This window comes from Anthonomus grandis, chromosome 19, assembly GCF_022605725.1.
Source record: "Anthonomus grandis grandis chromosome 19, icAntGran1.3, whole genome shotgun sequence".
Classification (NCBI taxonomy): Eukaryota; Metazoa; Arthropoda; class Insecta; order Coleoptera; family Curculionidae; genus Anthonomus; species Anthonomus grandis.
This window is the reverse complement of record NC_065564.1, coordinates 384,165-407,811: the sequence shown is the minus strand read 5'-3', so window position 1 is coordinate 407,811 and position 23,647 is coordinate 384,165. Positions and strand designations below refer to the sequence as shown.

General features: G+C 38.0%; 3 protein-coding genes across 7 annotated transcripts; 1 reads left to right on the top strand and 2 right to left on the bottom strand.

Annotated features, from left to right (window-relative positions):
- Positions 1 to 2,555: 2,555 nt before the first annotated feature.
- Positions 2,556 to 8,869, bottom strand: LOC126747643 (protein arginine N-methyltransferase 5). Of its 2 annotated transcripts, none has more exons than XM_050456395.1 (9): positions 8,712 to 8,869; positions 8,363 to 8,632; positions 8,095 to 8,303; positions 7,872 to 8,042; positions 7,578 to 7,816; positions 6,163 to 6,551; positions 3,185 to 3,384; positions 2,900 to 3,118; positions 2,556 to 2,836 (listed from the first exon to the last, which is right to left on the bottom strand). In XM_050456395.1, exons 2-9 carry the CDS (start codon positions 8,601 to 8,603, stop codon positions 2,648 to 2,650), a joined length of 1,857 nt encoding a protein of 618 aa, XP_050312352.1. In that variant the 5' UTR covers positions 8,604 to 8,632; positions 8,712 to 8,869; the 3' UTR covers positions 2,556 to 2,647. The 2 variants fall into 2 exon arrangements, with proteins under 2 accessions (XP_050312352.1, XP_050312353.1); XM_050456396.1 differs by having other exon boundaries at positions 8,363 to 8,614; positions 8,712 to 8,863.
- A 518-nt stretch (positions 8,870 to 9,387) lies between these two features.
- LOC126747648 (uncharacterized) lies at positions 9,388 to 11,261 on the top strand. The gene has a single exon (XM_050456407.1). The coding sequence runs from the start codon at positions 9,547 to 9,549 to the stop codon at positions 10,972 to 10,974; it is 1,428 nt and encodes a 475-aa protein (XP_050312364.1). The 5' UTR covers positions 9,388 to 9,546; the 3' UTR covers positions 10,975 to 11,261.
- A 6,846-nt stretch (positions 11,262 to 18,107) lies between these two features.
- LOC126747651 (lysophosphatidylserine lipase ABHD12-like) lies at positions 18,108 to 23,582 on the bottom strand. 4 transcript variants are annotated; one of them, XM_050456411.1, is made up of 8 exons: positions 23,314 to 23,582; positions 23,147 to 23,252; positions 22,532 to 22,650; positions 19,129 to 19,422; positions 18,828 to 19,078; positions 18,620 to 18,778; positions 18,426 to 18,553; positions 18,108 to 18,367 (listed from the first exon to the last, which is right to left on the bottom strand). In XM_050456411.1, the coding sequence occupies exons 2-8, from the start codon at positions 23,227 to 23,229 to the stop codon at positions 18,310 to 18,312; spliced, it is 1,092 nt and encodes a 363-aa protein (XP_050312368.1). In that variant the 5' UTR covers positions 23,230 to 23,252; positions 23,314 to 23,582; the 3' UTR covers positions 18,108 to 18,309. The 4 variants fall into 4 exon arrangements, with proteins under 4 accessions (XP_050312368.1, XP_050312369.1, XP_050312370.1 ...); XM_050456412.1 differs by having other exon boundaries at positions 23,159 to 23,252; XM_050456413.1 differs by lacking the exon at positions 23,147 to 23,252 and having other exon boundaries at positions 23,314 to 23,581.
- Positions 23,583 to 23,647: the final 65 nt, after the last annotated feature.

The following is a 23,647-nucleotide window of genomic DNA, read 5'->3' as shown; positions in this document are numbered from 1 at the left end:
AAATTTTTGGGTTTTTTATGGAGTAGGGCCTTGAAAATTTGTAGATCATTAGAATTAATGTTTTCCTACCTGGTGCTTTTTAAATGAACATTTTAAGTTGAATAGAACAGAAATTGGGTCCTGAAACATGTGGTTTTTGGGTGAAAAAACCCAAAATTGCCAAAATTTTTGAGTTTTTTATGGAGTAGGGTCTTGAAACTTTGTAGATCATTAGAATTAATGTTTTCCTACCTAGTGCTTTTTAAATGAACATTCTAAGTTAAATAGAACAGAAATTGGGTCCTGAAACACTAGTTTTTTGAGTGGAAAAAAACCAAAATTGCCCAAATTTTTGGGTTTTTTATGGAGTAGGGCCTTGAAACTTTGTAGATCATTAGAATTAATGTTTTCCTACCTGGTGCTTTTTAAATGAACATTTTAAGTTGAATAGAACAGAAATTGGGTCCTGAAACATGTGGTTTTTGGGTGAAAAAACCCAAAATTGCCAAAATTTTTGAGTTTTTTATGGAGTAGGGTCTTGAAACTTTGTAGATCATTAGAATTAATGTTTTCCTACCTGGTGCTTTTTAAATGAACATTTTAAGTTGAATAGAACAGAAATTGGGTCCTGAAACATGTGGTTTTTGGGTGAAAAAACCCAAAATTGCCAAAATTTTTGAGTTTTTTATGGAGTAGGGTCTTGAAACTTTGTAGATCATTAGAATTAATGTTTTCCTACCTAGTGCTTTTTAAATGAACATTCTAAGTTAAATAGAACAGAAATTGGGTCCTGAAACACTAGTTTTTTGAGTGGAAAAAAACCAAAATTGCCCAAATTTTTGGGTTTTTTATGGAGTAGGGCCTTGAAACTTTGTAGATCATTAGAATTAATGTTTTCCTACCTAGTGCTTTTTAAATGAACATTCTAAGTTAAATAGAACAGAAATTGGGTCCTGAAACACTAGTTTTTTGAGTGGAAAAAAACCAAAATTGCCAAAATTTTTGGGTTTTTTATGGAGTAGGGCCTTGAAATTTTGTAGATCATTAAAATTAATGTTTTCCTACCTGATGCTTTTTAAATGAACATTCTGAGTTCAATAGAACAGAAATTGGGTCCTGAAACATGTGGTTTTCGGGTGAAAAAAACCAAAATTGCCAAAATTTTTGGGGTTTTTATGGAGTAGGGTCTTGAAACTTTGTAGATCATTAGAATTAATGTTTTCCTACCTAGTGCTTTTTAAATGAACATTCTAAGTTAAATAGAACAGAAATTGGGTCCTGAAACACAAGTTTTTTGAGTGGAAAAAAAACAAAATTGCCAACATTTTTGGGTTTTTTATGGAGTAGGGCCTTGAAACTTTGTAGATCATTAGAATTAATGTTTTCCTACCTAGTGCTTTTTAAATGAACATTTTAAGTTGAATAGAACAGAAATTGGGTCCTGAAACATGTGGTTTTCGGGTGAAAAAAACCAAAATTGCCAAAATTTTTGGGTTTTTTATGGAGTAGGGCCTTGAAATTTTGTAGATCATTAGAATTAATGTTTTCCTACCTGGTGCTTTTTAAATGAACATTTTAAGTTGAATAGAACAGAAATTGGGTCCTGAAACATGTGGTTTTCGGGTGAAAAAACCCAAAATTGCCAAAATTTTTGAGTTTTTTATAAAGTAGGGTCTTAAAACTTTGTAGATCATTAGAATTAATGTTTTCCTACCTAGTGCTTTTTAAATGAACATTCTAAGTTAAATAGAACAGAAATTGGGTCCTGAAACACTAGTTTTTTGAGTGGAAAAAAACCAAAATTGCCCAAATTTTTGGGTTTTTTATGGAGTAGGGCCTTGAAACTTTGTAGATCATTAGAATTAATGTTTTCCTACCTGGTGCTTTTTAAATGAACATTTTAAGTTGAATAGAACAGAAATTGGGTCCTGAAACATGTGGTTTTTGGGTGAAAAAACCCAAAATTGCCAAAATTTTTGAGTTTTTTATGGAGTAGGGTCTTGAAACTTTGTAGATCATTAGAATTAATGTTTTCCTACCTAGTGCTTTTTAAATGAACATTCTAAGTTGAATAGAACAGAAATTGGGTCCTGAAACACAAATTTTTTGAGTGAAAGAAAACCAAAATTGCCAAAATTTTTGGGTTTTTTATGGAGTAGGGCCTTGAAACTTTGTAGATCATTAGAATTAATGTTTTCCTACCTGGTGCTTCTTAAATGAACATTCTAAGTTGATTAGAACCGAAATTGGGTCCTGAAACACATGTTTTTGCCTTTGAAAATGATGCTAAATCAGGACAGTCAGCAGGCCATTACGCAGATAACGACCTTGATTTTTCCTTAAGATTTATTAAAATGAGACTAATCAGGAGTTAGTTGGGCCCTTGTACACAAACAATGACCTAATTTTCCTTAATATTAATTAAAAAATAGATAACCGGGAGGATCAGTATGCAAAAAACCCCCATAATATATTTGGCAACGTCGGCCGTAATTTGTGACTTTAGCGGTTCGCGTTCGGTACCGCGCGCTGTTGCCGCACAGCAGCAAAACTAACGACAGAAATAAAACGACGAATTATAAGTAAAATAACATTTTTATTCATATTTATTATCACTTAAACAAACTTAAAAAAAAAAAGTGCGTTTTCTACTTAACCTAAAACAAATTTAGTGTTTTTTAATGCTATACGACCTGCCGTTGGGGTTCATGATGGGCGTCTTAAACGGCGACTCGAGGCACCACTCGTACCACACCTTGTCGGGGTTCTCCTCGCGCCAAAACGACACCCGCACCACGTCTCCCGCCTTCAATTGAACGGGGGCGGGCAGGGGAAACACTATGGGGAACCACGAGACCTGAAAACCCACCGAGAATCAACTCGAATTTCCTCCAAAAAACAAAACAATCGAATTCGGTACCATATCGGGGGTGTGAGTCCTGGGGTTGGTACTGAGGGTCACGTTCTCGTGCAGGACCGTCTCGAAGAAGCCGCTGAACCCGGTCAGGACCGCCGCCTTCGTCAACGGCGGGTACTTGATCGACTTGTGACGCGTATTCGGTACCAACTGGAAGTTCGGATGGTCGAAAACGAACAGGGGCCGAGCCTCACCCAGTTGATAATAATTCGCCAGGTGCACCTTCGAACATCGAACATTTCCATGCGATTTGTCTGAAATGTGTATTTACGCCCCACTTGGACTTACCACATAAGGGGTCTCGAACACTTGTCTGACGCTCTTGTCCGGCATCCGGGAGTTTTTGATTTCGTTGTACAGTTTTACGGACTGCAGGGGGGCCAAGTACGACGTGTACTGACTCGGTATCGAAATTCCGGTGGGTTTCCTCAAGAACCGTTGGGCACCGTCCAGGCATTCCGGTGATAGTTCGTTGTCCCCGAAAGATCCTATTAAAGACGGTTATGTGATGTTAAATCGGGCCAGTGGGCGGGCCAACAAATAAATTGTTTGTTAAATAAGGCATAAGATCTCTATTCCATGTAACCTTCTTAATAACTCTCTTATTAGTGGGTATATTCAGTTGATTCTTGTTTTGCCAAGTAGATTGGACCTTTCCTTAAGTCCCTTTGAAGGTTTAAAATAAATTCTTTCATTGGAATTTTTTTGATGGCATTTTTTGAAAATCACTTTTTTCTCATTGGTACACTTCTGTTCCATGTAATCTTCTTAATAACTCCCCTATTAGTGGCTCTATCAAGTTGATTTTTGCTTTGCCAACTAGATTGGACCTTTTTCTAAGTCCCTTTGAACATTTGAAATAAATTCTTCCATTGGAATTTTTTTAATGACATTTTTTAAATACCACCTATTTTTTTAGTTCAGCTCTACTCCATGTAACCTTCTTAATAACTCCCTTAATAGTGACTCTATCAAGTTGATTCTTGCTTTGCCAAGTACATTGGACCTTTCACCAAGTCTCTTTGAGGATTTGGAATAAATTCTTCCATTGGAATTTTTTTGATGGCATTTTTTGAAATTCATTTTTTTCTCATTGGTACACCTCTACTCCATGTAACCTTCTTAATAGCTCCCCTATTAGTGACTCTATCAAGTTGATTCTTGCTTTGCCAAGTAGATTGGACCTTTCACTAAGTCCCTTTGAAGATTTGGAATAAATTCTTCCATTGGATTTTTTTTGATGGCATTTTTTGGAAACCACCTATTTTTCCTTAGTACAGCTCTACTCCATGTAACCTTCTTAATAACTTCCCTATTAGTGGCTCTATCAAGTCGATTCTTGCTTTGCCAAGTATATTGGACCTTTCCTCAAGTCCCTTTGAAGATTTGGAATAAATTCTTCCAGTGGAATTTTTTTAATGGCATTTTTTGAAAACCACCTATTTTTTTTTTAGTACAGCTCTACTCCATGTAACTTTCTTAATAACTCCCTTAATAGTGGCTCTATTAAGTTGATTCTTGCTTTGCCAAGTAGATTGGACCTTTCCCCAAGTCACTTTGAAGGTTTGGAATAAATTCTTCCATTGGAATTTTTTTAATGGCATTTTTTGAAAACCACCTATTTTTTTTTAAGTACAGCTCTACTCCATGTAACTTTCTTAATAACTCCCCTATTAGTGGCTCTATCAAGTTGATTCTTGCTTTGCCAAGTAGATTGGACCTTTCCCCAAGTCACTTTGAAGGTTTGGAATAAATTCTTCCATTGGAATTTTTTTGATGGCATTTTTTAAAAATCACTTTTTTCTCATTGGTATATCTCTGTTCCATGTAACCTTCTTAATAGCTCCCCTATTAGTGGCTCTATCAAGTTGATTCTTGCTCTGCCAAGTAGATTGGACCTTTCCCTAAGACCCTTTGAAGATTTGGAATAAATTCTTCCATTGGAATTTTTTTGATGGCATTTTTTGAAAACCCCTTTTTTCTCATTGGTACACCTCTACTTCATGTAACCTTCTTAATAACTTCTCTATTAGTGGCTCTATCAAGTTGATTCTTGCTTTGCCAAGTAGATTGGGCCTTTCCCCAAGTCTATCTAAAGACTTGCAATAAATTCTTCCATTGGAATTTTTTTAATGGCATTTTTTGAAAACCACCTATTTTTTTTTAGTACAGCTCCACTCCATGTAACTTTCTTAATAACTCCCTTAATAGTGGCTCTATTAAGTTGATTCTTGCTTTGCCAAGTAGATTGGACCTTTCCCTAAGTCCCTTTGAAGGTTTGGAATAAATTCTTCTATTGGAATTTTTTTGTGGGCATTTCTTGAAAACCACTTATTTCTCATTGGTACAGCTCTACTCCATGTAACCTTCTTAATAACTCCCCTATTATTGGCTCTATCAAGTTGATCGTTGCTTTGCCAAGTAGATTGGACCTTTCCCTAAGTCCCTTTGAAGGTTTGGAATGAATTCTTCCATTGAAATTTTTTTGATGGCATTTTTTGAAAACCACTTATTTCTCATTGGTACAGCACTACTCCTTGTAACTTTATTAATAACTTCCCTATTAGTGGCTCTATCAAGTTGATTCTTGCTTTGCCAAGTAGACTGGACCTTTCCCTAAGTCCCTTTGACGTTTGGAATAAATTCTTCCATTGGAATTTTTTTTATGGCATTTTTCGAAAACCACTTATTTCTCATTGGTACAGTACTACTCCATGTTAATAACTCCCCTATTAGTGGCTCTAGCAAGTTGATTCTTACTTTGCCAAGTAGATTGGACCTTTCGCTAAGTCCCTTTGAAGATTTGGAATAAATTCTTCCATTGGAATTTTTTTAATGGCATTTTTTGAAAAACACTCATTTTTTATTAGTACACCTCTCGTCCATGTAATCTTCTTAATAACTCTCTTATTAGTGGCTCTATCAAGTTGATTCTTGCTTTGGCAAGTAGATTAGACCTTTCCCTAAGTCCCTTTGAAGATTTGGAATAAATTCTTTCATTGGAATTTTTTTAATGGCATTTTTTGAAAACCACCTATTTTTTTTTAAGTACAGCTCTACTCCATGTATCTTTCTTAATAACTCCCCTATTAGTGGCTCTATCAAGTTGGTTCTTGCTTTGCCAAGTAGATTGGACCTTTTCCTAAGTCCCTTTGAAGATTTGGAATAAATTCTTCCATTGGAATTTTTTTGATGGCATTTTTTAAAAATCACTTTTTTCTCCAAACAAACAGTGAACCCGGTCATTTAGTCTTAGAAAAACTTACCTAAAAGTTCGGAAATCATAATATCCGCCAATTCCGGTGCCTGCCAGGTCCTCATGTCCTCCCTGACCAACGTCACCTGGGAATCCCACTCGTATTTGTTCCTATGTGCGATCGTGTTCATCGCGTACGGGTTTTTCTCGACCGCGTACACTTTCACCGGTTTTCCCAGGGTTTTCGATACGTTGAGGACGCATTGGACCAGGGGACCCCTGCCGGCCCCCACGACCATCACGACCGGGGCCCTAGCCTCCTCCCACTTTTCCAACGCGACGAAAAACGCTTTTTGGTAATAATCGTACTTCACCTGGTCCTTTTCGAACACCTCGTACACGGTGGTTTCCAGGTGTTCGGTTAGGGGCTGCAGGGGGTTTTGCAGGTAGTCTTCGCACCTGAAAACGCCAAGTAATTCCTTTAGACAGCCTTGTAGTGGGTGCTTTGTAGGTTAATTAGGTGTAAAAAAAAAGTTTGTGAGTTGAAAAATGAGTTAGCTAGAGCAGTTTTGGTTTAGGGGTAATTTTTTTATGCATTTTTTGTTCTTTGAGGATTTCTCGATAGCGTTTTAAGGTACTTGGATCGGGTTTTTAGTAAAATAAAGGGCGTTTTCCGAGGAACGATTTCATATATGAAGCATTTTTGTGGGTCCAATACTTTTTGAGCTGGAACGAGTTTTGTATGTGGGCAAATTTGAGGTTTTTGACAAAAATTGAAAGTTTTGATTTTTTAAATTAAGCTTGTACATATTTCCTTATAACTTCTGAACTATTTAACTTATTTTTGTAATTCCTTTACAGCCTTACAGTGGGTGCTTTGAAGATTAATTAGATGTAAAAATTATGATTCTGAGTTAAAAAATGAGTCAGCTAGAGCACTTTTAGTTTTGGAATAATTTTTTCATACATTTTTGTTTTTTTTTTTAATTAATCCCGGACATAGTTCCTTATAACTTCTGAACTATTTAAGATATTTCTGTAATTCCTTTACTGCCTGGCAGTGGGTAGTTTGTAGATTAATTAGGTGTAAAAATTATGATTCTGAGTTAAAAAATGAGTCAGCTAGAGCAGTTTTAGTTTAGGGGTAATTTTTTCATACATTTTTATTTTTTTTTAAATTAATCCTGTACATAGTTTCTTATAACTTCTGAACTATTTAAGATATTTCTGTAATTCCTTTACAGCCTTACAGTGGGTGCTTTATAGATTAATTGCGTGTAAAAAATATGACTCTGAGTTAAAAAATGAGTTAGCTAGAGCAGTTTTGGTTTAGGAGCAATTTTTTAATACATTTTCAAGGATTTATTGATGACTGTTCAAGGTACTTAGACGGGGTTTTTACTAAAATAAAGGGCGTTTTCAGAGGATTAATTTCACTCAAAAAATGTCCAAATCTTAGACCAGAAAAAATCGTGCCACACTCACCCCCTAACGAACTCCGCCATGGTGTCACACATGTACAATTTCTTCCCTAAGAACGCCATATATTTCACATATAAACTAGTATCGGCATGGTCCACGTCCAAATGTATAATGTACTGGACATCAATGGTCATAAACCTCCTCACCAAGTCCTGAAGGGCCTTCGGCAAAACCGGTTTACCGTAGTGGTTGATCAAGAAGTGTGAGGCCTTAAAAACCAGAGCCTTAACAGGCTCCCCGATCTAAAAAAGGTGATTCTTAGCCCCTCTAGAGCTTGGTGAACAAAGAAACCTTTACCCATCGGTCCACTTCGTCGGCAGGAGGCACATCTTTAGCCTCGGGCACCTCCAAAACCAGCCCCACCCTTTTGTCATAGTCACATAAAGTTCTGAAGTCGTTCCACCAGTCCCAGGTGTCCTGTTCCTCTTCCCCCATGGGGTCCTGCCTGGAAAAATGCACCATGGGCATCTAAAATGCCCCATTTAAACTAACGAGTCATAGATCCATTATAAAAACATACTTGAGCCCAAACAGAGAAAGAAAACGAGGAGACCAACTTATCGTTTACCACCCTTGCGAGCTGCAAGTTCTTAGGTTTGTTTAAATAAAGCAAGACAGCTGGGACCCCTAGGTGCGAAGCGAACCCCAATTCTTTCATCATAACCTCTTTGTCTCTTAACCTCACTGCCTCATCCTCGCTGTCCAGATTTAAATCCTTGGATAATTCACCTGAAATGTCACTAAGAGCTAGAGAAACAGGCCCCTCGTTAATGACTGGCATCCCTCACCGACCACCAGCCTGCTCCACTCCTGGGACTTTAAGATGCGATCGGTGCGCCCCATGACGTATTTGGCGTCGGGCCCCTCGAAGTCTTTCGTAAAGTTCGGGTGGGTTAATTGAGTGACTAAGAAATGAAAACCCCAGTCGAAACTGGTGTGAATTGCCTCCTTGAGGGACTCCGGACAGTCAAAGTAGACCCCGCAGGACATGGTTTTTCGTTTTTCCTCGGTTTGGTCGTTGGTATCCATAGTGTTGCTGCCTTTTTTTTTAAATAACCCTAATAAGAAGCCCCAAGTGGTTGAATGTGGGGGCCACAAGGGTAATTGTTGTTTTTTTGTTTAAGGAATACTACTTACAGTTTTTTGTGTGTGTGTGAGAGGGAATTATTTGATGCAGGGGTGCGTTAAATAGTGGTTTTGAAAGAAATTTGATGAATGAGATTTATTGAATTAAACTTTTGAGGTTAAAGTAAACGTAAACGAGGTTGCCATTGAAGAAAGAAATGTCGAATTTTTTGAATTTTGCCGCTCAATTTCCTGTCAAAACTGCTTGTCAACAGGCAACCAAAATCGAGAACGTAGCAGAATATGTCGGTTGCCAGCAACTTATTTATAGTCCGCGCTCGCTGTTATTTAATCCTGAATTTATATTATCTCCTGAAATGCCCAAGGGATTTTAATAATTTCTTGTCCAGATATTAATAATAAATATCTAAATCGAATTATGGTGGTGCCAAACCTTTAGAAACTAAGGGTTTATGTAAAAATTAATTAAAAAGTCAAATGTTAAAAAAGGCTCTAATTCCCAAAAAAGCCTTAGTTTGTAGAGGTTTGGAGTCACCTTAGTATTTATTGTTAATATCTGGACAAAAAATTAATAAAATCCCTTGGGAATTTCAGGAGATACAGGCATTATATTGATTAAATAACAGCGAGCGCGGACTATAAATAGCTACGTTCTCGATTTCGGTTGCTGGTTGCGATCGCCTAACTTCACACACGTGCCCATGACAGAATTGTCACTTTTGACGTTCGCAACGACGCCATTTTGTTGTGTGCCACAAACGAAAACATTGGGATATTTCTGGGGTAAATCATTATAAATACACAAATAATTTAATAATTTTTTTTATAAAAATAACCCTCGCGTAATTCGATATTCGCGTAACACTTACGTAACCCAAATATAAGCATGAGAAGACAATCGCCCCCTAGGAGACGTAGGCCGGGACCGCCGCGACGCGTGAGCCCCTTACGTAACCAACCCGCGCCTCCCGGGGAGGAACACAACAACCGAAACCTCTGGACCGAGCCCCCGCACAACAACAATAAAAGGGGAAGAAGTAGGGGCGGGTCTAGGCCGCGAGACTGGGCCCCCCAGTCGCCCCCCTTTAAACGCTCCTCCTCCGGGGTCATGCACCCGGAATACGAAGAAAGTTACTTGGATACTAATTATATGGGGCATGGGGGGGAAGGGATTATAGCGGTAGACCCTTCCGTGATGAGTTTTAATAATTACGAGCCGTTAACGCCAGAGATGCGGAGGCACTCTCCTGTTAAGAGGAGGTCGCCTCCGGCTCGGAAACCCTTGTCGCCCCCAAGGAGGGCCAAAAGATCCCCCATAAGGAGATCTCCTTTGGCGCATAGGCCCTTAAGGAGGTCTCCACCCCCGAGAAGGTCTCCTCCTCCGGCAAGGAGGTCCCCGCTAGCAAGGAAATCCCCCCTAATACGAAGATCCCCGGCAAAAAAAGCCAAACGGTCCCCCACACCCAGAAAAACCCAGAAAGAAGAGTCTGCGGACCGCATAAACCGCTTGGAAAAATTAGTGGAAAAACTAGTGGAGAACAAAGGGGGGGACAAGAACCAGCAGGGCCCCGGCAGTTCCCTGTCTCCGGGAGGGATCCCCGAGCTGATCCCCAGCAACCACCGGTTCACCACCTCGATGTGGCTCAACGCGGTGCACGAGGAGTGCCTCAAACAAAACTACGACGAGCGGAGCTGCATCAGGTTCATGCAAGACAAAATGACGGGCATCATGAAGGCCTGGTTCAAAACCGTATCGAATTATGACTTCACCTGGCCCGAAATCAAACTGCTCATCACGAAAACCTTTCCGGACAACACCGACTTCGCTCAGACCCTGAAATATTTAGTGTCGAGGGACAAAACCCCCGAGGAAACCATCACCCAATACTACTTCAGTAAACTGTACTTGTGCGAGGCCTGTAAGATAACGGGGGAAAGTGCCGTGTCGTGTCTCATCGATGGACTGAACAATCCGTTTATGAAGCAGGATGTGCGCGCACGTAATTTTTTGACCCCCGAGGCATTATACGGGGAGTATTTGGCCAAATATCCGGAGGGTGAGGTGCATCGGTCGGAGCACAGGGAGGTGGTACCAGAGTACCAACCGGACGACGATTATGTCCCCGTGCAGCAGGACGGGTATCCGTCCCGCGAGCAGGATATACCGAGGAAATCGCGCCCCCTGGTGCCAAGGTGTCTCACCTGCAAGAAACTGGGGCACACCACCCTGATGTGCAGACACGCCCCCATTTGTTACAAGTGTAAGAAGAAGGGACATATTGCCGCCAAGTGTTTTTCCTCGAATGCACACTAAACGGTGAATTTATTTTTTGTTTGGGGTTTAAATCAGGACAAAATTTGTATTTTTTAATTTACGGTAGGGTTCAGTCAGGTCAAGAGATGTTCCCTTGAATACCAACCTTGTTTATGATGTAAGATACACTTTGCTTCTTTTTTTTTTTTTGATTGTTTCTAATTGTAACAATTCTCGGAAGTGTTTTTTGAGAGTTTAGGGGTATTCATTCGGTTTTGTAGATCTTAAGACATTATATATATATATATATACGATTTGTAAGTCAATATAGAAAGTGTGCAAGTTTTTTTGTGGTGAAATTTTTATTTTTAAACAACGGCCCGTGTACGTCTTGGTCTAGATCAGGAAGGAAATCTGTCCGGTGTAAGCAGAAATCTTCTCCTATAAGTCAAGAAGAAAAAGTGAAATGCATCATCTTTATAGTGACTTGATTTGTTGTTTATCCCAGAGTAGTCATAGACTTTGGAAGAATTTAATTTGACAATGAAGAAGAAAACCCTCCTGGTCTCTAAAAAGTCTGGAAGGGGAATAAATCACAGAAGAATTCAAGGAAGATCACAGGAAACTCTCAGGATTGTTATATACTGCCACAAAATTGTCTCCTTAAGGTTCTTAAGCTGTTCTACTGGTTCCTGGAAGGAAATCTTATACTCCAAATGTCTGGAAGAAAATTGAATCCCCAGATCCTACACTAAAATATAAAGGAATCCTTGGAAACTGGAATGGAACAGTCTGGAGTTACTCCATTTCTAGAAGATTATGGGAAACCCCTTTGAATTGAATCCCAGAGGTACTCGGGAAGATCACAGAAAGAATCAAATGCAGGATTAATATGTCCGAAGAGAATCCACAAACCTCTCTTCTAAAGGATTTAAAGATACTCTAATAGTTTCTGGAAGAAAATCCTTCACTGTAAATGCCTGGAAGGGAATAGAAGCCCAGATCTTACATTAAAATATCAACAGACCCTCGGAAACTGGAATGGCTTGGTCCCAGTCCTGTTAAATCACAGGAAATTATTGCAGGACTGCCTTACCCAATTAGAATTCTACAAAAATGAAATTTTTCTTTAGCATTGTCCACAAACGTCCCTCCAAAGCTACTCTACTCATTTCTGGAAGAAAATCTTACACTCTGAATGCCTGGAAGAGAATTGAATCCCAGATCTTACAATAAAATATCGACAGACCCTTGAAAACTGGAATGGAACAGTCTAGAGTTACTCCATCTCTGGAAGATTATGGGAAACCCCTTTTAGGACTGTCCTCTTCAATTAAAAACCTACAAGAATGCAATTTTTTTTGGCATTTTTTCCAAACATCATTTCTGAAGATTCTTAACCCGTTCTACTAGTTCCTGGAAGATGATTGAATCCCAGAGGTACTCTGGTAGATCACAGAAAGAATCAAATGCAGGATTGATATGTCCGAGGAGACTCCCACAACTTCCACAAACTTCTCTCCTAAAGCATCTAAAGATACTCTAATAGTTCCTGGAAGAAAATCGTTCACTGTAAATGCCTGGAAGGGAATTGAAGCCCAGAGCTTACATTAAAATATCAACAGACCCTCGGAAACTGGAATGGCTTGGTCTGGAGTTACCCCAGACCTGTTAAATCACAGGAAATTATTGCAGGACTGCCTTACCCAATTAGAATTCTACAAAAATGAAATTATTCTTTAGCATTGTCCACAAACGTCCCTCCAACTCATTTCTGGAAGAGAATCTTACACTCCGAATGCCTGGAAGAGAATTGACTTCCAGATCTTACACTAAAATATCAAGAGACCCTCGGAAACTGGAATGGACTAATTTGGAGTTACCCCATCTCTGAGAGATCACAGGAAAACCCTTTCAGGATTGTGCTCTACATTTAGAGCACTGCTTAAACGTAATTTCCCTGCAAGGCAGTTGAATATACGAAGAATGAATTCGAGTGCCTGGAAATATCTTCAGAAGTGAAATATTTCTTACAGGCAGTTGAAAGTACGAAGTACGCATTGAATTCCCTGAAAGTTATGAGAACATTACTTCAGAAATATTAGATTTTTCCCAAGCAGTAAGAGTCCTAAAGAGTCTAGTAGTTCCTGGAAAAAATTCTGTACTCCAAATGCCTGGAAGATAATTCAATCCTAGATCTTACACTGAAATATCAACAGACCCTTGAAAACTGGAATGGAACAGTCTAGAGTTACTCCATCTCTGGAAGATTATGGGAAACCCTTTTTAGGACTGTCCTCTTCAATTAGAGACCTACAAGAATGCAATTTTTTCTTGTCATTTTCTGCAAACATCATTTCTGAAGATTCTTAACCTGTTCTACTAGTTCCTGGAAGAAAATCATTCAGCTCCAAATTCCTGGAAGATGATTGAATCCCAGAGGTACTGAGGAAAATCACAGAAAGAATCAAATGCAGGATTAATATGTCCGAGGAGGATCCCACAACTTCCACAAACTTCTCTCCTAAAGCATCTAAAGATACTTTAATAGTTCCTGGAAGAAAATCGTTCACTGTAAATGCCTGAAAGGGAATTGAAGTCCAGAGCTTACATTAAATTATCAACAGACCCTCGGAAACTGGAATGGATTGGTCTGGAGTTACCCCAGACCTGTTAAATTGCAGGACTGCCTTACCCAATTAGAATTCTACAAAAATGAAATTATTCTTTAGCATTGTCCACAAACGTCCCTCCAACTCATTTCTGGAAGAGAATCATACACTCCAAATGCCTGGAAGAGAATTGACTACCAGATCTTACATTAAAATATCAACAGACCCTCGGAAACTAGAATGGACCAGTTTGGAGTTACCCCATCTCTGAGAGATCACAGGAAAACCCTTTCAGGATTGTGCTCTACATTTAGAGCACTGCTTAAACGTAATTTCCCTGCAAGGCAGTTGAATATACGAAGAATGAATTCGAGTGCCTGGAAATATCTTCAGAAGTGAAATATTTCTTACAGGCAGTTAAAAGTACGAAGTATGCGTTGAATTTCCTGAAAGTTATGAGAACAGTAGTTCGGAAATATGAGATTTTTCCCAAGCAGTAAGAGTCCTAAAGAGTCTAGTAGTAGTTCCTGGAAGAAAATCCTGTACACTTCAAATGCCTGGAAGATAATTGAATCCTAGATCTTACATTAAAATATCAACAGACCCTTGGAAACTGGAATGGAACAGTCTGGAGGTACTCCATCTCTGGAAGATTACAGGAAACCCTTTTTAGGACTGTCCTCTTCAATTAGAAACCTACAAGAATGCAAGTTTTTCTTGGCATTTTCTGCAAACATAATTTCTGAACATTCTTAACCTGTTCTACTAGTTCCTGGAAGAAAATCATTCAGCTCCAAATACCTGGAAGATGATTGAATCCCAGAGGTACTCAGATAGATCACAGAAAGAATCAAATGCAGGATTAATATGTCCGAGGAGAATCCCACAACTTCCACAAACTTCTCTCCTAAAGCCTCTAAAGATACTCTAATAGTTCCTGGAAGAAAATCGTTCACTGTAAATGCCTGGAAGAGAATTGAATCCCAGATCTTACACTAAAATAGCAATAGATCCTTGGAAACTGGAATGGATTGGTCTGGAGTTACCCCATCTCTGAAAGATGACAGGAAAACCCTTTCAGGATTGTGCTCTACATTTAGAACACTGCTTAAACGTAATTTCCCTGCAAGGCAGTTGAATATACAAAGAATGAATTCGAGTGCCTGGAAATATCTTCAGAAGTGAAATATTTCTTACAGGCAGTTGAAAGTACGAAGTATGCATTGAATTCCCTGAAAGTTATGAGAACATTACTTCAGAAATATGAGATTTTTCCCAAGCAGTATGAGTCCTAAAGAGTCTAGTAGTTCCTGGAAGAAAATCCTGTACACTCCAAATGCCTGAAAGATAATTGAATCCCAGATCTTACAATAAAATATTGACAGACCCTTGAAAACTGGAATGGAACAGTCTAGAGTTACTCCATCTCTGGAAGATTATGGGAAACCCTTTTTAGGACTGTCCTCTTCAATTAGAGACCTACAAGAATGCAATTTTTTTTGGCCTTTTCTCCAAACATCCCTTCTGAAGATTCTTAACCTGTTCTACTACTTCCTGGAAGAAAATCATTCAGCTCCAAATACCTGGAAGATGATTGAATTCCAGAGGTACTCGGGAAGATCACAGAAAGAATCAAATGCAAGATTAATATGTCCGAGGAGAATCCAACAACTTCCACAAACTTCTCTCCTAAAGCATCTAAAGATACTCTAATAGTTCCTGGAAGAAAATCGTTCACTGTAAATGCCTGGAAGGGAATTGAAGCCCAGAGCTTACATTAAAATATCAACAGACCCTCGGAAACTGGAATGGACTAATTTGGAGTTACCGCATCTCTGAGAGATCACAGGAAAACCCTTTAAGGATTGTGCTCTACATTTAGAACCCTGCTTAAACGTAATTTCCCTGCAAGGCAGTTGAATATACAAAGAATGAATTCGAGTGCCTGGAAATATCTTCAGAAGTGAAATATTTCTTACAGGCAGTTGAAAGTACGAAGTATGCATTGAATTCCCTGAAAGTTATGGGAACATTACTTCGGAAATATGAGATTTTTCCCAAGCAGTAAGAGTCCTAAAGAGTCTAGTAGTTCCTGAAAGAAAATCCTGTACTCCAAATGCCTGGAAGATAATTCAATCCTAGATCCTACACTAAAATGTCAAGAGATCCTTGGAAACTGGAATGGACCAGTCAGGATTGCCCTCTTCAATTAGAACCGGACAGGAATGCAATTTTTCTTTGATATTATCTACAAACGTCCCTTCTAAAAAATCTTAAGCTGCTCTACTACTTCCTGGAAGAAAATCTGAACTTTCCTAATGCCTGAAAGAAGATTGACTCGCAAATCTTAAGCTACAGTATCAATAGACCCATGGAAATTGGAGTGGACCAGTCTGGAGTTACCCCAGTGTCTGGAAGATCACAGGAAACCCTTTTCAAAACTGCTCTCCCTCCAACTAGAATACCCAAGAATGGAATTTTTCTTCATAAACGTCCCTCCTAAAGACTCTTAAGCTGCTCTACTAGTTTCTGGAAGAAAATCCTTGGCTTCAAATGCCTGGAAGAAAATTTATCTTATATTAAAATATCAACAGACCCTTGGAAACACTGGAGTGGACCAGTCTGGAGTTACCCGAGGAAACCTCTTTTCAGGATAGTGTTAAAAAGTAAAAATTACGGTTACACAAGTCAAAAAAAGAAACTACACAACAAGCATGATCCTAAAAAGAAGAAATGCAATAAAACTGGTTATTAGCCCAATAAAAAACAAGATTCACGTGTGAAATGACGCAATGTTATAGTGAAATTGGATCGGAGTAGGTATTCCTCAAGAGGGTAAAAGGCATGTTTAATTAAGGTAGTCCCTAATCTTGACCCGACATGCAGAAAATGTTTAAGTACTTGGAAAGTATCTTCAGAAATAGTGTATTTCTTACAGGCAGTTGAAAATTACTCCAATTGTCTGGAAAATATAAGGAATTCACTTCAGAAGTATGAGATTTCTTGCAGGCAGTTGAACAGACAGAAAATGAATTCAAGTTCCTGGAAAATGTAAGAAATTATCTTCAAAAATAGAGTATTTCTTACAGGCAGTTGGAAATTAATTCAATTGTCTGGAAAATCTAAGAAATTCACTTCAGAAATATGGAATTTCTTCCAGGCAGTTGAACATACAGAAATTGAAGTCAATTTCCTGGAAAATGTAAGAAAATATCTTCAAAAATAGTGTATTTCTTACAGGCAGCCGAAAGAATGAAGTATGCATTGAATTGCCTGAAAGTTATGAGGAAAATGCTTCAGAAACTTTAAATTTGTCCCAGGCAGTTGCAATTTACTCCAATTGTCTGGAAAGTATAAGAAATTCGCTTCAGAAATATGGAATTTCTTCCAGGCAGTTGAACATGCGGAAATGAATTGTATTTCCTGGAAAATGTAAGAAATTATCTTCAAAAATAGAGTATTTCTTACAGGCAGTTGAAAGAATGAAGTATGCATTGAATTGCCTGAAAGTTATGAGGAAAATGCTTCAGAAACTTTAAATTTGTCCCGGGCAGTTGCAATTTACTCCAATTGTCTGGAAAATATAAGAAATTCGCTTCAGAAATATAAGATTTCTTCCAGGCAGTTGAACATGCAGAAAATGAATTGAATTTCCTGGAAAATGTAAGAAATTATCTTCAAAAATAGAGTATTTCTTACAGGCAGCCGAAAGAATGAAGTATGCATTGAATTGCCTGAAAGTTATGAGGAAAATGCTTCAGAAACTTTAAATTTGTCCCGGGCAGTTGCAATTTACTCCAATTGTCTGGAAAATATAAGAAATTCGCTTCAGAAATATAAGATTTCTTCCAGGCAGTTGAACATGCGGAAATGAATTGAATTTCCTGGAAAATGTAAGAAATTATCTTCAAAAATAGAGTATTTCTTACAGGCAGTTGAAAGAATGAAGTATGCATTGAAGTGCCTGAAAGTTATGAGGAAATTGCTTCAGAAACTTTAAATTTGTCCCAGGCAGTTGCAATTTACTCCAATTGTCTGGAAAATATAAGGAATTCGCTTCAGAAATATGGAATTTCTTCCAGGCAGTTGAACATACAGAAAATGAATTGTATTTCTTGGAAAATGTAAGACAATATCTTCAAAAATAGAGTATTTCTTACAGGACTGTCCTCTCAAACTACAATGACACCATAATGCAATTTTTCATTGGTATTGTCTCCAAATGTTCCTCCTAAATTACTCTACTAGTTCCTGGAAGAAAATCCTTCGCTCCAAATGCCTGGAAGACGCTGGAAGGCCCTTAATAAACTCAAACTGTTCTGCAACCCAAGATTTTGAACTATAACATCGAAAACCCCTTGGAGACTGTAACCTGGACTTGTAACGTTCCCTCTTAAAGTTGTACCACTAATTCCTGGAAGATTTTCCCAAGAATTCTGAACATCAGTCACCTGGAATCCCGTTTTACATGGAACTGCTTCATGGAGCAGAACAAGGAGCCTCTGAGGAGGAACAACAGTTTATTGGTTTGTGGAAATCCTAAGAGCAAATAAAGGAAGGAAGAAAAAAAAGAGGCAAAAGTTAATTGAAATTCCGTTTATTGCTACGTAAAAATAAAAACCCTAATGAGATACATGTCGCAGGCATTATACTAAATTGACATTGCTTATCAATAATGACTAACTAACTTAAGGAGGGATGAAAGGACTATATCAAAAAGTTGCCATAAAATCACAGTGGTCAAATAAATTAAACTAAATAAATAAAGGCGTCCGTCGCTACATTAATACTGATGGTCGATCTTGTCGGTTTTGATTTCCAGGCAGATTTCCAAAAATTCACTGAAACAATAAAAACTTATCCAGGAACCCCCCCGCCAGCGTCTATTTGCGCACTTACTTGATTTTCTCCGGTAAATCTTCCGCCCTGGAGATGTACTTGTGCCCAAACTTGTACCGCGCATCAAAAGAATGGAACAGAACGGGGCCCTGGGCCTCGCTCCTGCACTGTTTCGCCCCAGCATACAACTACAAAGTACCACTCACTAATTAAACGTCATTATTCAAAAAAACAAACGAAAATCAAAAAATCACCTTCTCTCCTAACTTGTAGGGTACCACCTTGTCGTCTTTGGCGTGCAGTATCATCACGGGCACATTCACCTCGCAAACGTACCGATCAGTCTCGAATTTGAAGTTTTCCGACATCGGATTGACTATGGTCGCCTTGAACCAGGGCAGGAACTTGAACATCTAAAACCGAACCTGATTCACTGGGGCCTTAAGGGGGGTTGAAACTTGCCTTAGCCAAAGGAAACTCGCCGATTTCCTCCCTCATGTTATTAAAGGGACTCTCCAGGATCAGTCCCAACGGTTTTTCCAGCGGTAACTGTTGGATCTCCCTTAGGGCGTTCGTGGACAAACTGGTGCCCAACGAGTGACCCCAAATGAACACGTTCGTCCTCGTACGGTTCCGCACCCATTTGTACACGTTCACGATGTCCCGGACCACGTCCGGTTCGCTTGGGGGTTCCGAGGAGGAATCCCCGTAACCTAAAAGGGTCGATTAAGGGTCTACACTCTTCACCGGAACCGGGCAATACCTCTATAATCGAAAGCGATCACGTGGAAGAACTTGCGGAGCATATGATAGGTCTCGATTCGGTGGGGGGTGAGTCTACAGCCGCCGTTTCCGTGGTTGTAGATCACCACCGGTTGACCGTCGCTCAGCACCCGTTCGAAGAACTCCGCGCTCGTTTCGTTGATGTTTTCCAGGTTGGCGGGGAGGATTTGCCACGTGCCCAACTCGACGTTTTCGGCCGTTATCCGGAAGTTCCGGGATCCGCTCAGGCCGTACTTTTCCGGATGTTCGTAATCGGCCGAGGAGGGCACGTTTACTGGAAATAGCCAGAGTTAAATGGGAAAATTCGGGACCTTAATTTGTGTAAAACCAAACAAAGTTGCCTTGAAAAGCACAGCCGTTTTGGAGTTAATAAGTAGATTGATTAAAGAAGTCTTGATAGTGTCAAAGGCTTTAAAAAAATCTTAATATACTTAAAGCACGGAATGATTTTATTGATATGAACTGCGATGAGTTTCTTGATCAAAAAGTCCCTTGTAAACGCAACCGTCTCAGAGGTATTGGATAGTTTTATTATTAATCTAAAGAAATCTTGATACTGTCAAAGGCTTTACAAAAATCCAAACACTCGTGTAACAATTTTATCGAATTTCTTTAAAAAATCGATGCATTCTTTTACAAAGAGGCATGCGACAATTATTTTGGGTCTTTTCTATATAAGACTTCCAAGAGTAAGAGTGAGATGTGTTGGCATGCAAAACTGGTTGTATCTCAGGAAGTATTAGACCTAGAAAAGTGGTTCATATATGAAATTGTTCATTAGCAAACGCCCTTACTTTCAGTAAAAATTCCATTGAAGTGCCTCGAATAGTTTTCAAATGATCCCTAAAGAAACTTTTGTGACAGAATTGTCATGAAACCAAAACTGCTCTAGTTAATTAAATTTTTCACATAGGATTGACTTTTTTACATAGAATTAATCTACTGAATGTCCACAATTTTATAGTGAAAGAATTACGTAAATACGTCGAATAGTTTAGAAGTTATAAGGAAAAATGTCCAAGAATAAATAAAGAAAAATTAAATTAAAAACCTCAAATCTAGGGAGCATTGGGACTTGGCGTGCAAAACTGGTTGTATCTCAGGAAGTATTAAACTCAGAAAAGTGGTTCATATATTAAATTGTTCGTTAGAAAACGCCATTACTTTCAGTAAAAACTCCATTGAAGTGCCTCGAATAGTTTTCAAATGATCCCTAAAGAAACTTTTATGACAGAATTGTCATGAAATCAAAACTGCTCTAGTTAATTTAATTTTTCACTTAGGACTAACTTTTTTACATAGACTTAAGCCACTGAGTGTCTACAATTGTATAGTGAAAGAATTACGTAAATACATCAAATAGTTTAGAAGTTATAAGGAAAAATATCTAAGTATAATGAAAAAATTGTAAATTAAAAACCTTAAATCTGGGGAGCATTGGGACTTGGCATGCAAAACTGGTTGTATCTCAGGAAATAGTAGATCCACAAAAATGGTTCATATATGAAATTGTTCATTAGAAAACGCCCTTACTTTCAGTAAAAACTCCATTGAAACACCTCGAATAGTTTTTAAGTGATCCCTAAAAGAACTTTTGTGACCAGATTGTCATGAAACCAAAACTGCTCTAGTTAATTTAATTTTTCATTTAGGATTAACTTTTTTAGATAGAATTAATCTACTGAATGCCCACAATTGTATAGTGAAAGAATTACGTAAATAGGTCAAATAGTTCAGAAGTTATAAAGAAAAATGTCCAAGAATAATGAAAAAATTGTAAATTAAAAACCCCAAATCTGAAGAACATTGGGACTTGGCATGCAAAAGTGGTTCTATCTCAGGAAATATTAGAGTCACAAAAATGGTTCATATATGAAATTGTTCATTAGAAAACGCCCTTAATTTGAGTAAAAACACCATCGAAGTACCTCGAATAGTTTTAAAATGATCCCTAAAGAAACTTTTGTGACCCAATTGCCATGAAACCAAAACTGCTCTAGTTAATTTAATTTTTCACTTAGGACTAACCTTTTTACATAGAATTAATCTACTGAATGTCCATTATTATATTGTGAAAGAATTACGTAAATAGGTGAAATAGTTTAGAAGTTATAAGGAAAAATGTCCAAGTATAATGAAAAAATTGTAAATTAAAAACCTCAAATCTGGGGAGCATTGGGACTTGGCATGCAAAAGTGGTTCTATCTCAGGGAATATTAGATCCACAAAAATGGTTTATATATGAAATTGTTCATTGGAAAACGCACTTACTTTAAGTAAACATTTCATTGGGGTACCTCAAATAGTTTTCAAGTGATCCCTAAAGTAACTTTTGTGACCCAATTACCATGAAACCAAAACTGCTCTAGTTAATTTAATTTTTCACTTAGGATTAACTTTTTTACATAAAATTAATCTACTGAATGTCCACAATTGTATAGTGAAAGAATTACGTAAATACATCAAATAGTTTAGAAGTTATAAGGAAAAATGTCCAAGTATAATGAAAAAATTGTAAATTAAAAACATCAAATCTGGGGAGCATTGGGACTTGGCATGCAAAACTGGTTGTATCTCCGGAAGTAGTAGATCCACAAAAATGGTTCATATATGAAATTGTTCGTTAGAAAACGCCCTTACTTTTAGTAAAAACTCCTTTAAAATGCCTTGACTAGTTTTCAAGTAATCCCTAAAGAAACTTTTGGGACTTAATTGTCATGAAACCAAAATTGCTCTAGTTAAGTTAATTTTTCACTTAAGATTAACTTTTGTACATAAAATTAATCTACTGCATGTCCACAATTATATAGTGAAAGAATTACGTAAATACATCAAATAGTTTAGAAGTTATAAGCAAATATGTCCAAGAATAATGAAAAAATTGTAAATTAAAAACCTGGAGAGCACTGGGACTTGGCATGCAAAAGTGGTTCTATCTCAGGGAATATTAGACCTAGAAAAGTGGTTCATATATTAAATTGTTCGTTAGAAAACGCCCTTACTTTTAGTAAAAACTCCATTGAAGTTCCTCGAATAGTTTTCAAATGATCCCTAAAGAAACTTGTGACCCAATTACTATGAAACCAAAACTGCTCTAGTTATTGTAATTTTTAACTTTTTTACATAGAATTGATCTACCGAATGTCCACTATTATACTGTGAGAGACAAACATAAACAAGTCAAATAGTTTAGAAGTTATTTGGAAAAAATAACCAAATTACTCAGAACAGAAAAACCCATTTACTGTCAAACGTGCCCATGTTGCAACCCTTTCACTTGATACTTTAACTTCATAATGCTCGTCCCGTATTGAAGCTACAGGAACATTGGATACATCATTTTAAAGCAAAAATTACGCGTTTTCATACAAATCGGTACTTACTGAACGTCAAGAAGACAACGGACCTCTGAAAGCCGTAGGAGTACTTGAAGATCAGGGGTACGATACCGAAGAGTATCACGCATATTACGCAGGCGACTTTGAAGGCCCCAAGGGTTATTCTGCAACAAAAAAAAAATTGGCAAAAACTAATGTATGGAAACTAAAGGCGGTTTTATACCCGATCAAGGTTTTCCTAAACGTTGTTTTAGTGACGAGTTTATCATCGTCAAAGATAATGGCGCGATATTCTAACTTATTTGGAAAACTGTTTGTGGCCATTTTAGGCATGGAGTGTAACTCTGCAGTACCATAAAATAACTAACGGAAAAAGCGGACGAATGAGTGGGGTTTTTTAAAAGTTTTTGATAAGGAGCAGTGGCGCCCCACAATGGCCCCAGCATTGCCCACCTTATTTAGATAGACACCCAATTTGTAATATATATATTTTTTTAAATAGATTCTACACTACTGGCACATTAAATATGAATTAAATTGCCTCGATAACGAAACCGTTTACTTGGCGATCTTTAAACATTATTTATTAATGCACTTCCTGAAGTTAATAGATTATTAAGTGGCCTGATTCCAGGTACACATTTTAAGCGATTTACTTACATATCAACGTACACAAGAAAGTAGAGAAACACTGGTAAGGAAGGCAGGATAAGGTAAAACAGCTTGTGCCTCTCCCGTGCCATTTCACTCAGTTTTTCTCTATCCTCTAAAAGGAACCGAGGTTACGTAAGAACCTCACTGATATATAATTTATTTTAACTAATTACCTCTTGATAAAGCGTCTTTTGTTCAGTATCATGGTGGGGTTCCATGCAACTCGGGGCACAAAGGTATAACATACGACATATAAAATCTCCCCGGATCGATTGTCGGGCGGCAATAATTTATTAAGGTCAACCGTTCATAAATAATTGATCTCAATTTATTATTAAGGACCTTATATACTTCTCTCCCTCGATAATAAAAAACAATTGATTTTAATTTTAAAGTGTTTTCAATTCAAACAAAGCCGCCATCAGCTGATTGGTTGACAACTGACTCACTCACTTACCTCCTGACGTTTCGCTGAACATAAAGTTGCTACCGAAATGATATCTTGGC